Source organism: Manacus vitellinus, unplaced genomic scaffold (assembly GCF_001715985.3).
Source record: "Manacus vitellinus isolate BGI_N305 unplaced genomic scaffold, ASM171598v3 scaffold_21_pilon, whole genome shotgun sequence".
NCBI lineage: Eukaryota > Metazoa > Chordata > Aves > Passeriformes > Pipridae > Manacus > Manacus vitellinus.
The window spans coordinates 12,398,953-12,414,084 of record NW_021939546.1 but is presented as its reverse complement, the minus strand read 5'-3'; the positions used below and the strand labels follow the sequence as shown (position 1 = coordinate 12,414,084).

The 15,132-nt window shown below is 37.9% G+C and overlaps 1 protein-coding gene across 5 annotated transcripts in view; it reads left to right on the top strand.

Moving 5' to 3' along the window:
* MAST2 (microtubule associated serine/threonine kinase 2) overlaps positions 1-15,132 on the top strand; it is a 152,247-nt gene that overhangs the window by 93,225 nt on the left and 43,890 nt on the right. For 3 of the 5 annotated variants that reach the window (XM_018072089.2, XM_018072085.2, XM_018072083.2), the window contains 3 exons: positions 488-508; positions 2,773-2,851; positions 8,188-8,342. In XM_018072089.2, coding sequence (XP_017927578.2) covers positions 488-508; positions 2,773-2,851; positions 8,188-8,342 — 255 coding nt within the window. The remainder of the gene's footprint in view (positions 1-487; positions 509-2,772; positions 2,852-8,187; positions 8,343-15,132) is intronic. The other 2 variants (XM_018072086.2, XM_018072087.2) reach the window with 2 other exon arrangements.

Sequence of the window (15,132 nt, the reverse complement as noted above, 5' to 3'; positions counted from 1 at the left end):
AGAGATGGCCCTTACCTGATTTCCTGCCACTGCAATCACAGAAATTGTTTGTTGCTGATTTTCTGCCTGTTATTTGTGGTGTGATTTCTTCATTTATTGTTCTGTTTGGACATCATTTGTGATTTCCATTCTTTCATTGAAGCCCTGTGAAGAGTTCTTTCTTGAGACAGAGTAGGAAACGTGTTTGAAAACCATGTCTTATTGTAAACCCACTACAATATACTGCTAGATTGTCCTTGGTCTGACTTGTGCTTAATCATAAATCCCTCGTTAGACACCCTTTCAATGATTGTGTCATAGCCACAAATTTGGCATGTTCGGGAATCCTCCTGTTGGAATAAGTAAATGTATGGTTAACTGTGCTCATATTCACTAAAACTGATCTTGGAGGAATACCACTAACAGGAGATGGAGGTTTTTTTCAGAAATCATGTGCATCTTCTACTTCTCCCTCTCTCATAATTATTGTACAATTTTTTCCATACAGCCACGGACACAGAGCAGACAGGTAATGTGTATCCTATTGCTGCTGTTTGTGTGTGTGTATGAACTGTGCTTCTGTGCGGCTGAGCCCGTGTCCCTAACAAGTTCCTGCTGTAACAACCCCATTTAGGCATTTAGCTTCTGTTCTTTGGTAGTTGAAACAGGAGATCTTTGCATTTTGTCTCAAAGTGATAAACAGGTAGTGCTCTGGAGAAGATGCGTTGTTTTTCTGACATTTTATTGCTTGAAATTGATCTACTGTTCATTAAATAGCATTTAGCTGCCATAAAAATACTTCCTTAATTAACTAATTAAAATGTCATTTTAGAGGCAAAGTTTGTTGTTTGCATGTCTTTGTTGTGCTGGCAAGGTGTCCATAATAAACAAATATAATACCTAAAGGTTTCTTTCCAATTGTCTTTTCCTGAAGCAATACTGCATGTTACCTCCCTAAAGTATGTTTATTAACAGAACACTGAAATAACTTTGAGATGTTTTGCATAAATTAAGGAGGAATTTTCTTTTAAAGTTTTTTTCCTTGTCCCACTTCTTTCTGCTAGAGTAGAGCTGACACGTGTGTTCTGACTGCTTAGCACATTGCTTGCCTCGATTGCATCAGCAGAAAATAGCCCAAGCATGAAGGGGGTGTCCTGTAATTTTCTAACTGATAAATATATTTTTTATTTAACTTTGTCAAAATGAAGATTGTGAAGTTATTTCAGTGCACAATTTAGGTAATTCAGTAAGGAAGTAATTAGGCTTTCCTTTTGCAAAAAGTGAGTGACTTGTGCATTCCTGTGAGCAGACTGCCTTGCTTTGGGACTCAGAGTCCAAACTGAGGTTGAATCATTAACCTAAAGGTTTCCCCAGTACTCCTGTGTGTTACAAGAAGCTGAATGAAAATCACTGAAGTTTGATGTTCAGTCACTTACCACAGAAAGCAACAACTTTGTAATTCTGATGATTGTTGGTTTTTTGGGGTTAGGAAAGGAATTCTATTTCTCTTGGAATAATTTTGAGATTGTTCTTTTACATTGAATTGTCTTCCCAAAGAAAATATCACCTGTGGCTAGATGGGGTTTAGCTATAACATACACATGCAATAAAAATCTGCATTACAGCCTTATTTATTTTTTTTTTTTAATGCATGAAGCGTAAGTCTTTTTAAAACTCTTGACATAATATTTTTTCAGTGATGTGGAACAGTGAATTTATTTCCCTCTCATTCTAAGATAGATGGCAAAGAGTGCTTTGCATCTGAAAATAAAAGGAGCTAGACCTGGAAAAATTGCAAACAGGAGTTTATGTCTGGTGGGCACTGAACTTTTTTCTGGAGATGAGGCTTCACAAGTGTGGAGAGTGGGATGAGAAATATTACTGTGAAGATAACAGTTGAGGGTTTTACAGGCACTGTTTCAGACCTGTACCAAACATCCCATTTCTTAATGCACTTGCATAAATGCACTGTATTTGTTTGTACCAGAAAGCCCCATGTCTTTCCACAGTAGGCTTGGGGTTTGGGTGGAGAAGGTTTCAGGGAGGGCAATACTGATTCTTCTGAAAGCAGTCATGTAGTTCCTCAATTTTGACATTAGTAAAACAAGACCTTTTCTGAAATATCTCCACCATGTTTTGGCTATTTTCCCCAGCAGTCAGGTTTCTTTGACTACAGTAGGGGAATAGCCACTAATATTACATTAACTGGAGGAGAAAGGGAGAGTTCTCTGATTCTTATCTTAGTATTTTGAGTGGACCCCACATCTCTGTTTGTATCTGCTGTTGTGGTTTTAATTCCCTAGCTGTGCCAGGTGATGCTTTCTGACTAGGTAGACAAATGAATCTGCTTTCAGTTGATTCTTGATGTAATGTGATTTTTTTTTTTGTTCTCAATTTTAATGTTCATCTGGAAGACGAGAAAATGCATAAGTAATTATCTTAAGCATGACTGTCTTTTTTCAAAGAAGTTTGCAGGGAGCTGTTTTCATTTATCTCTTTTAAAAACTCCAGTTTTTGTACAAGGGGTAACACATACAAAGCATCTACTTAATGCAGGATTCTGATGCCCATTTGCTTTATGTTTTCCGAGGTCACCTAATTTTACTTTTAAAACTTAGCCTGGCTGCTTTTTCACAAATGTCGTTGTAATTAGGATACCCGATCCATCTGAATAACTTGAGACTTTCATAAAAATGTGAGGTTAAGAGATTTGGGGGAGAAAATTGCTTTTTTTTCCTAAGAATTAGCCACAATATGTCCCTGACCGTGATTCCCCTCACATCTTTTCCCCAGGACGGATGGACGACGCTGGTCCTTGGCCTCCCTTCCTTCATCTGGCTATGGAACAAACACTCCCAGTTCAACAGTTTCAGTAAGTGACACAGACTTTTCCAAGCAATTCAGTTTGTACAAACACACCCTAACAAATCAGCTTCCGAGTCTCTACTAAAATATCTGATCTTTCTTCATTGTTTTGCTAACATTATTTAATATACTAATTATTTTTAAATTTTTTTGAATTATTGGTTCTGCTGCTTTTTTCTTCCATTTCCCAGCTCCTATCATCTTGCATTTTGCCTTTAGCATTGGTGAAATCCCAGTGCAGCACTTGGCTTGACTGATCAGTTGAGAGACACACTGTCTCTGAAGTGGCAGGACTCAGACATAGTGCATAATTACCTTCCAGCTCTCAGCTTTTTATAACTGGGAAATGAAATTCTTGTCTGCTTTCAAGTTCTGAGTACTAAAACCTCTGCTATCAGGCTAGCAGAAAGAAAAACTGATAATCCACATCTGTTACTCAACTCCAGTAATTTCAACCTCCTAATGAAGCTTTTCAGTTCTTACACCCTTCATTAGGAAGGCTGGCTGCAATTTGCTTGGGTTCAGTCAGTAGTGCCACTAAGACAACAGCACTGTGTTAACCCCTGTAACTCTCACATGCTCCCTAAAATGAACCTTACTCTTTAAGTGAAGTAAGTTTTGTGGTTATCCATGTAACAACCTTGCAAAGCCAAGCAGAGAAAAAGTAGAAATGTCAAGGCTGCCTGTACAGACTTAATGTAACTTGCTTTTGTGTGTGTGTTATGGTGAGTGCTTTCAACTATGTGGTAACATCACTGCCTCTTCCCATAGTAATTCTACTGATAATTTAGTTTTGTGTGAATAATTTAGAGTACGTTCCCAATAATTATAATTCCATACCACCATTAATTAGGACTCAGAACTCCACATTATGCAAATCTTACACTGTATCATTGTTTTCCGTGTGGGCTGTTAAGCTCATCCATAAACTTTCTAGTGTCTCTCAAACACAAATATATCACACAGTTCCTTAGGAGGTGAGTGTTAAATTCAGTCTGTATAGCAAGAGAAGGAATTGGGGTCAAAAATTTTCTTTTAGCCTAAATTGATATGGCTAAAATTTGATTTTGCAATGTTCATCTGATCTCTATAGCCTCATTGCCTCAGACACATTCCTTCAGACTCTAGTTTGCATAATTTCCACAATTTATTATCTCTTGAACTTCAAGACAGTTGTTTTTTTTGTTGAATTTGGGTGGTTTTTTTATGGTCTCCTTAGAAGGCAGGTGACTTGATTTCAGTCTCTTGTTAAAGTCTGTGTATGTGTACAGATATGTGGGCAGGAGCACAGAAAATGTAGAGAAAAGAAATTCATTATCAGCATGATAAAAAGGTGTCCCTGGTTTCACTGCCAAACATTATTATATATTCAAGCACCTGAGAGCAGTTGTTAAAAAGGAGCTCTGCTCTGGCCTTTATAGTCTTAGGTTAAATCTTTGTGGGCATAAGCCAGGCCTAAGTCCTCTTCTGGGAGGAAACTATGAGAGTGTGGAGCAAGTACAGTCACTTCTGTATGGATGGCATCCAAATAGTTTGATCAATGGTAGTCACTGTGACAGCTTCTAAGATGCCTGTGAAGATGACACCTTTGGAGGCCAAACTTCCTGCAGTGTGGAAGTTCTTACCTGCAGGTGTGATCAGTAGTTTTTCAAGAGTTTATATTTGGCCAGGCTTTGGGTAGATGTCCAAAGAGAGAGCAAGAGTGGCAAGAACAACAAGAAAAATCTGTTGAAATTATCAGTTCTTGCTTTGAAATAGGGACTTTAAGGCTACTTTTAGAAAGTTCTCAACTTGCTGGCATGTGAAAGAAAGCATATTTGTCTCTTGTCATGTTCCCAGAAACAGCTAAATCATTTTGATTCATGTTTTCCTATGAAAAAAACCAAAAAAACCCCCCACAAAAAAAATCTGAGATAGACATGTCCCGTAGAAAGCATCAGTTCAAACTGTGTAATTTTCCAAAGCATTATAAGTAACAGAAAACAGGATGGTGCAATGAGAATCATGAAGTGATAGTTGTAGGTAGACCTGAATTCACCTTCCTGCAGAAAATAGATTAAAACATGTAATTCCAAGACTTTTTTTTTCCTAAATGGCTAAGTCTCTCATCTCTTGTCCTTTTGCTGGTCTGTGTTACAATCTTAGTAAGACATTGAAATGGGCTGTTTAGTAAGTAGTGATCCAATTGTTGGAGCTGTTAAACTTGATATTACATCTCTAAGCCAATCCTACTTAGGACTTGTCTATGACAATACTATTATCGTAGTATTTCACAGATTAGAATTAATTTGAATTGATCTGAATAACACCTCTGAAGTTGATAAGTGGTGTTATTCCTGCACTGACTTTAAAACCGAAGTAAGAAGCAGTCCAGGGCCTTGTCAAAAGGGCACGGTGAATTAATGCTGCAGATACAAATTTAGCAGATTTTTGAGCTTCCATTTCGTGTGATCAGTCCTCAAGATTGTTTCTTTTTCAAGCAAGATAGAAAGAGGACAATAGACTTTCCTTCTGGTGCACGTGTCCATGTCCTGCTGGTCTGAGTTTCTGTGTGAGAGCAAGAGCTGACCTGCACCTCTGTGGTCATAGATCAGCTGCTCTGTCAACCTGCTGAACAAACCAAGGCCTTTATGTAGTTTAAGGTCAGTAAAAACCTGTAGATTCTGTTTAATTCTTTACTTCCAAATGAGTCATGACACTACAAAAAAAAAAAAAAACCCAAACAAACCACATTTATCCTTTCCATAGATAAATATTATCAGACCAACTCTAGAAAAGCTGAAGAAGACCTTCTTTCAAACTCAATGAACATAAAATAATCAGTTAAATGGGCCAATATACAATTATTTTTAAGCAACTAATCTACTATTCATTTTCTAGATGCAGAGTTAGTTTATAACCTACTGTAGTATTCACTTGATTTTTTTTTTTAACTGGAGAAGGCTAAGCTAATTCTCCATCTGTAATTAAGACACCAGGGGGGTGTTTGTGTTAGTCTGCTGCAAATGTTGAATACTGTGATGTGATTACTTAAAAATCAATACTTCAGGAGTGTTTCACTTCGCTTTCATGGTTTTTCATTAAAATGTTATACCCCTTAACACTGCTAGAGAAGCCCTTGGCAAGAAAAGTCCATGGTCTTTATCTTCAGGACTTTCATTAATTATTCTTTGGAATTACAAACTTTGTGATCTGATTGCTTTTAAGGAGAGGAAGTGGAGGGAGGATTTTTTTTGAGTCATCCATGGGTTTACTAGCACTGCTTCCCCAGTGATTTTGCTGTTGGGAAACAAAGTTTTTAATGATTTTTCTAGACTATAAGTTTTGACTTTTTTTTTCCTTCTAATTTTTGTAACTTTCCTTCTAATTTGTTTTAAATTAGACATGTATTTGTAGTGCCAGAACTTGGGTACCTGCTAATGCAGGTTTGTAAGACAGTATCTTTGGTAATTCCTGCTTTGTTGCAGTATCCATGTTATTCGTCATGAATGGGATGTCAGCTGCCACGTACCTTTTCTGTGAGGCTTTTTCATAGGCAGGTACTTCTTCCTGCTCCTTGTGTGGTGTGAGACACACAGAAAGGCATCAAAGAAATCTCTGAAAATCAAAACAGAACTTGAGTAATTCTATACCATAGAGAATATTCTTTATAATTGGCATAAGCAGCGTGAGCAGCAGAATGACTGGACAAGGGGGCAAATAACCAAACTCTCCATCTTGGCTTCAGTGTGGATTATCAGTGTAAACTGATCCACCATCTGGGGAATCATCACTGTGTGGACACTGAGCTGGAGGTGACTTCTCAGCATGATCCCTGCACAACATTGGAAGTGGTGGTTTCCAGTTCCAGGCACACTTGAGGAGTTCATGCACATCCCAAGGCTTTCAGGGGAGTTCTTTTCTGTAAATACCTTTGTGCAGTGTAGAGAGGGTGGATCTGGGCTCTTGAGCCAATTATATTTTTATTAAAGGACAGAACCTTTATGTTTGTAAGTTCTCATATCACCCCATTTTTCTGTTGCTTACAGTATTTACAGTAGTTGAACTGGTTTTTGAACTGATACTTTCTATGTGACTTGTTTATCTCAGATTTGTTGGTTGACTGGGTGTTTTTCCTCAGAAAATGTCAATCAAAAGGATCTAGCTATATGACAAGAGATATATAGGCTTTTTTTCCCATGTTAGTGAGCTTAAGCTTCAGTCATACATGTTATATCAGATATAATTCTCTCCTAACAATACTTCTGGTACTAGAATGCAGTGCTTCCAGTTTGAGTGAGGATCATTTTAACAAAAGTACAAGTTTTTCTACTGGAACAGTGTATATAATGAATTTTATCAGATAATAATGAGCCTTGGAACTTAGATTAGGGTGATATTTTTAATAAGGCCCACTGGTGTTACTCAGTGCTACTCTGGTTATTCAGCCCTTTTTTCTTGTTTTCTTTTTCCCTTTGTTTTTAAAGAGAATTTTTAATTTGTCCTTACATAATATATTTTCTGTAAAATGGAGAGGGACATTGAAAAATCACACACAAACCCCCACATTTCTTAGTTGATTTACAGCTTTTTCCCCTGGAATGTCCAACATTTGATGTTATTAGCATTTCCCACAAATATTTGTTTTAATCTCAGGTTTTATGAGGTTCAAGGATTAGAACAGTTTCATGTCTATCATTATCTCAGGACATCCATCATATAAATGCATCAACTTATTTACAGATGAATAAGCTGTTTAGCTCTGTAATAAGAAACTCTGTTAATCTTAAAACAAAGTTGGTGAGTTTCATTTTGTTATTGTCTCCTTGGTTAGAGAAGAAGCCTGATGGGTAAAGGAAAGGAGAAATAAAATCCTGACCATTTACAGCAGCAATTTCCAATGAGAGCCAATAGTCAGCAAAAAAGTCTACACAGCTCCATAGCATTCTGCATGCCAGTGGAAACTCCTGAGCTAAGAGAGCATGAGGGAAAAGGAAAGAAAGTTGCTCACCACTCCAGGAACCTCCTTGTCCTCTCCAGAGTAGTGCTGGTTCTCACGTACCTCCCTTTCCGTCTCCTGATAATAAATTATCTGCGTGATCAGATGGAATCCTTCCAGAATTGGATGCAGTGGTTTCCCAAGTCCTCTCGCAAAGTTTTCCTGATCTCACCAGCTCTGTCATAGTATGTAAGGGTTGGCTTAGCCTAAAGAGAACAATAAAAAGAGGCACCTGGTCTGATAAATAGCTTTCTTTTCTGCTGGAGTGTGCAGTGTCTGGCAGAGCCTGTTCCTCTTCCATTCATTAGCTGACCCCTATGCATGCGTTTAGTGCATTTCTTTTCTGTATTTTTTTCTGTACTCAGTCATCATGCTCATCTCAGGAGAAGCTGCACCAGCTGCCCTTTCAGCCCACGGCAGATGAACTTCATTTCCTGACAAAGCATTTCAGTACTGAGAGCATCACTGATGAGGAAGGGCGCCATTCTCCAGCCCTCAGGCCTCGATCTCGCAGTCTCAGGTGAGCTTTGGGTCGTTTCTCGAATTTTTAAGATGTTGAACACATGTACTGCATTTCTGTATCTGCCTTCAAATCTACTGCATTCCTGTATGTGCCTTCAAATCTAAGAACGGTCATTTGTAGTTGATTTGTTACATGTCTTTGAAACTATTTTGATCAATATTTAGCTCACCTCACCCAATCAGAATTTTTTTGGTTTTTTTTAACATTTGATACTGAGGTTTTGGATTGCAAAATGGTTGGCATAGTCTGCTTTAGTGTCAGACTAAATCTATAGAATGTAGATTTCCCGTAGTGAAGTTTCTTCTCAGAATTTTGCTACAGTGACATAAGGATGTGGTTACAGCCACTGTTAATAACTTTTCTGGCAGCGTTTCTGAAGGAGTATGAAAACTAGAGTAGATAAAGTGAAAAGCTTAAATGGAATTGCACCCCAGAGCTATTTTGTCATAGCACTGAAAATGTTTCTCCTGCATTAGTAGTTGAATAATTTTTACTGTTGCTTCAGAGAACTGGTTATTCAAAGATAGCTATCCAGGGGTTATTTCCTTGTGCGATTGATTTTGCCATACATAAAACCAGAAGCAACTGGAATTTCATCTTTCATGGAATTACAGAATGGATGAGATTGGAAAGGACCTCTGGTGGTCATCCTGTCCAAACCCTTGCTCAAGCAGACTGCCCAGGACCGTGTCTATATGGCTTTTGAATATCTCCAAAGACAGAAATTCCACAAAGTCTATGAGCAGTCTTTCTTGCAGGTCTCTAACAATTATATGGAATAAATCTGCAAACACTTTGTATCATGGCAATAACTTCAAGTTTTGCTATGCCTTTAGGGATGGATCAAGTGAATGAAAGTCTAGGGATGTATACTCTAAGCACAGCTTCTTGTGAAAGAAAAAGGGTTTATACAAGCAGGGTTCAAGGAGGTGAAGTCTCTGTTTTGCTTCTCTTCTGAGGGTGTCAGAGGTGGATATCACCCTTAAATTCATTGATAATATTCAAAAACTCTGCCAGCTGGAAATGCTGAATCAGTGTGCCCAGCTCAGGACCTAGTTGGGGGTTTGTAAAAGAAAGAAGTGAAACAGGCCAGGATAATAAAAAAATCCGTGGTGAGTATTGTGTCACGGCAGAGCTGACCTTTGATTATTTGTAATTATTTGTATGTTCTAAACTTCAGTGCAGGCTGCGTGGTAATTGCATATGGATCAACTAAGTGTAGTTACACAGTAATCTACAGGAGCAGGTAAGTACTGTGGGTAGTAGCACACTTAGCCTGTGATCTCTGCAAATTACCATGTAGTAAAAGAATAGCTGTATGATTTGTACTAAGTCTCTTTGAACAATAGTCCTACTTCAGTCCTCTTCCTGTCACTCTTAACACTGACTGCAGCTGAGTAGTGTAGCTGTAGTGGTACTAATTCTCTTATAGATAAGACAGCTACTGTAGGTAGACAACAGGTGGCTAAAGCCATTGTTACCCTTTCTAACTCAGGTGTATTTCTGTTGCAGAAGACACTTTTGCTAATGTCAGAATGATTTCACACAACAGTGTGAAAAGCCCAATTTTATTTTCTTCCTTGTTAGTGTGGGTTATCAGCTCGCTTAGAATTTTAAAGCCAATTTAAAGCAGAGTTATCGTGTAGTAGGTTTAGAATTTGTGATGAGATTAATTCAGCGTGTCATACAACTGATTAATCTTCTTCCTCTCTTGAATACTTTCTCTAGCTCTCTCTGGTTTTTAGTGTGGTAATGGCCAGTGCTATTGGTATTCCAAAGCTTTGAATGAAGTAATTTAATTTTTTCAACTTTTTGTGCTTCATTTGTTTTTCATTTTGCTTATTGCTAGTACTGTGATGCCAAGTGACTCTAAAGCACCCTTGCCACTACCAAGCATTCATGCTGACCCCTTGCACCTCCAAGGGAAATTGATATGTCAGTCCAACCATTTGGAGCAACCTTTGCAGGAGCAAATACCCTCTTTGCCAGAGGGTAGCCTGTCCTTGTAAACAAACAAGTACTGAAATAAGTGCAGACCAGACCTTATTCACTGCAGAGAGCTTGCTTGTTTATTTGCTCACACCTTAGAATTAGCTCACTTGCTGAGAGGCTATTTTCACTTACTTAAAAAATAAAAGCTGAGCAGTTAATGTGTTGAAAATTTAGCAGGAATTTCCTAAAAATGTGTATTTTCATAAGCATTCATTACTCTTGTTTGATCAGCTCTAATGAAAAGCAGTTGAACAAAATATATCAGATGTTTTCCTTAATTGATGGCCATGTCTTTCTAATTTAGAAGATGGTCTGATTGTTAACAGGTTTTCATTTTTCATCCTATGTGACTGCAGCCTTACATCTCTTTTTGTGCAAGAGGAACTGGCATTTTGAGATGTCACTGTCAAGTGCTGGGACGTTTTTGTCTCTGTAACTCAAGAATTTTTAGAAGTGTCAGATGATCCTTTTATGCTCCTAGATATAGAGTGCTGCCTGGATGTAACTTTTGGAAAAATACCCTTCTTCAGCTAGAAATTTACCATTTTCTTGTACCTAGCTGCAAATGTTCTGTTTGTACAGAACACTTCTAATGATCAAACTGGATGAAAAAAATAACAGCGCACACAGTCGTGGAGAGTGGTGTTGGCTACACTGCACTGACAGGTTGGTAGCAGTTTGTTTGAGGTCTTCTGCCAGTGTGGCTTGAGGATACTCATCTTTTAACTAATCACACCTTATTTGAAATGCCCTGAATTTCAGCACTGAAGAAATGGCATTGATTCTTTCCCATCTGCTTTCCCATGCTGGGGGAAGGAGGGATCCTGAGATCAACGCTGGGATGCAAAAGTGAGATGTGCTTATAGAGTTGCTTGCAAAGTCCAGGAGTCTGTTCTCTCATCTGTCTCAGAAAGATCCAGCACTCACATGCTAAGTGAAAGAACATATTTCCATGTGACCCACCTGTTTTGGTGCTTACAGTGTGTCTTCAGTGGAAGAGAATATTTCTTTATTACCTGCAGAAGTAATTCCTAAATATCTCTCAACTGTTCTCTTTTTCTTGTGAGGCAACCTTCAAATCCTTCAGGTTATTGACCAACAGAGAGATCCCCAGGCTACATTGACTTGTTTTGAACAATCCTGGGCTTTACCTGAAGATCTTTTCTCCCTGGAGTAAAATGCATGAAGAGTTGTGAATTCTTGCACTGAACTTGGCGTCATTACTCTTTTTAAGTTAGAGAGATGCTGCCCTCCATCTTTTCCCAGTTCTCTTTACTTGTCATCTTTAGCAGTTGCTAACATGTGGGAATGTGTGGAGAATGTCAGAGATAAAAGTAGAGTTAACTAATAACGACTTCTTCAGGAGCTGCCTTTGTGCAGTCACTCAGCCCACCAATCTGCCCATTTTTCTTGATCTCTTTTTGTATTTCACGATAATGTTGTCTAGGGAAAAAGGGCTGAAGATTGTTGCAATGAATTTTTATGTAGTTGAAGTAGATGAGATCATCCTTAATCAGATATGCTCCTTCATCTGTTTGCTGGGTAGTGCTTTTTAAGTGCAATCCTCCAACCTGACTTCCGACATGCTGGATCCTGCCATCAACAATATACAGAGAAAACTCCTAGAAAATGCCGGTTGCCACTTTTAAGAATAAAATACCCAAGATGGGAAGCAGGAATAGGTGTTGTGAAACCACACCAGTGGGCCTGCATAGACCATTTTTATCTTTGGAATTGATGCTGCAGGTCGTGGAGCTCTCTCATTTCACTGCGCTGAAGGGGCAGCTTTAACCACTTGAGTAATCTTGGTGGCTTCATCCCTTCATGCTGCTGCACTCAGGAAGTGCCACCCGCCACAGGCTGTGGAATGGGGATTCACAGAGCCATGGATTTGCTGGAGAAGGATAATGGGTTTATGTTCTGAAGCATAAGGCATCTGTTCCTTATGAAAATACATTCTAGCAGCATTACAGATGACGTTGGTCTCTTTGTTTTCTCTCTCAAGACAGTGGGTTCTGTGAACCTGATTTGAAGAGGTTCTTCAGAGTGATTGTTTTTAAATGTATTAATTTTTGGGTTCACTCACCATTTTCATGGTTTTCTGTTACGAGTAAAACTGGGTATTCTTATTTGCCCTTTGTACTGCTCATCATTCTAACTTCCTACTTTCATTCTGAAGCAGTCTCAGTCTTTGTTGGCATGCATAAAAAACCTGAACTATTGGAAAGAGCTAATTGCAGCGGAGTTTTCTGACTTCTAGTATTAATGTAATTTTCATTAGGTCAAAGATTTAAGTAATTATTTCTTGAGAGAAGAGGAAGGCTTACCTTCAGCATTAGGTTTACCTTAGTCCCTACTTTATTCAACTGTTAGGTCTCTAGTTTTAAAATTCCATATTTTCTGTGTCTGGAAAGGACAGAAAATTAAGGTTTATGGTTCTAAGTTTTCTATGGCTGCTGACTTTTGTAATGTACTGTAAATACAGCCTAATTAAACCTTTATGTACAGGATGAAATCAGAGGGAAGCACAGTGCTTTCAGCTTCTTTGCTTTTTCCTGATAAATACAGCTGTCACAGTGGAGGAAAAATTAGGTATTCATAAACATCTCAGTTTTATTTAGTCACACTTAAACTAGATTTTGTAAGATTTCAGTTTTTACTATAAATGCTACTCCTTGAAATAACTGTCTATAAGCTATTTTCACTTTCCAGCATCAGATAAGGACACATGAGTTTTGACAAGTTGAAGGCTATAGAAATTTTTTTGGGAGATAGATATCACTGGAAGTCTACCACCACATCTTTCATAAAGTGGAGGGAGGGCGAAGAAGGGGAGAAGAGAGAGTAGTTTTTCATTCTGCTGCTAAGCTTAAGGGGACAGATATTATTCTTCTAATGTCTGCTCTGCTGAAATGAAAAACTCACTGACAATAATCATTTCTTTGACCTACCTGTCTGCACCAAGAAAAGAGAAGTAACCTGCTTTTTGTCTTAAAATGTTATGCACGTGCACAGCATGTGTCCTCTGTTTTGCAGAAAATAATCTGTTCCTTTGTGAGGCTTGAAATGTTAGACTGGTTTAGTTCTGTACGTGAAATTTTTGGTGCTAGATAGATGTGTGAAGCTTTTGCATTTGAAAAGCTGTCATGCCAGTAAAATATATTAAACTCCTTTTATCTTTTTTTTTCTAAATTTCCTTATGTTCTCCCTTGGTGGCCCTAAGTTATCTACCTAGTCCTTGTTTCTTTTTCACTTCACTGTGTCTCAGGGGTGCTGTGAAGTACCCAGCAGTGCCAGACAGACAGCCTTTGGTTAGTTAGTCAGTTATCCAGCTAATTATTTCCTTAGTTTCCCAAGCTAAGGATCAACATTAAAAATTATGACGCAGTGTATTATGTTGAAGTCTTGCTATAGCCAGCTAGACATTTAAGTTGGCCTGGTATATTGAGCAGATTTTATTTTGAATGACAATGTGAACCTTGATCTGAGGTTTTGTCCAGAGTTTTGTGGATGGTGCTCTGTTGTTTTAGATGGTAAAAAGTGGCATTGATGAGCTCCCAAAGGTGAGAGACAAAACTGCCAGTGCCCAAGGAAGCGGAAGGATTTTAAATGTTTATTTTCTTGCCAGTTGGTGTGCACAGAAATTGTTTCAGAATTGTAAAAAACGAAAGCAAACCCAATAAATTTTCCTGTCATCATGGGTCTCCCTAAGGAAATGCTACATCTGCTGGCAGGACAGCTCAAGTAGCTTGATTTCTGCATAGCTCTTAATTTCCTGCATCCATATGAATAAAGTGCCTTGAAAGCAAAAGGCAAAGTCCCTCATGTTTTATTGTAGCCCTAAGATAGCAAATACTTAAGCATGTGCAAATGTTAGTGCTAAAATGAAGTATGTATGTGCCTCCATATTTCTGTAGTTAGTATCAAAGAGCTTATATATCCTTGTAATTTATACCTCACTTAAATCACACAGTGAAAAATTACACAGGAGAAAAATAAATTCTTCAATAACTGTGTTCACCAAGTCCTTCAGCTCCATGTGAAGTACCACAAGTACACAAGTAAACAAGTGTTGTGTTTGTGTCAACTTGTTTGGTCTTAGAGAAAAAAGGATAACAGGCGAGATACATGGGGGAATTTGCTTATAGGCCTGGAATTTAAATGTTCTTACCCTTCTGTTTAATCATGTCATACATTCCATATGAATCTAAATGTAAGTTTCTTCCTAAATAAAATTTTCCTTGATTAAAAATAGCTATCTACCAAGCTAAGGGAAGTTGATGAGAATGTGTTTTTACTTCATATTCAAAACATTCAAATAATTTTTTTTCTCCTTCAACGTAAGGATTCAGTGAGAGATTTAATCTGAAGTGCTTTTCCCAAGCTAAGGGATAAACAGTAATAAAAACAAGACACGATGTATTTCATGGAATTTCAGTACAAGGCATAAAAAGGGATTGGTATTGCTGTAGTCTGTGCGACAGTGAGTTAAATTTTCTTTGGATTGTTAATATGTGTTGCCAAAAGAATATTTTTCCTTTAAATAGGTTAGCAACAAGGTAGTAACTGTAATGCATTCCAAGTTTAAAATGCATTTATTCCATTTAGAGAGATTCATTTCATCCTTCACTAGAAAGTTTGAAATGTTTGAATTCATTCAAGATAAAATTGTATTTTTTGACATAGATTATTTTTAGCAGTATTTAGTACTCTTAAAATCACAAAGACAATGATCATGTAAGATGCCAAATAATTGAAGCCCTTGCTTGTCTTGAACATTAAAACAAGGTAACTG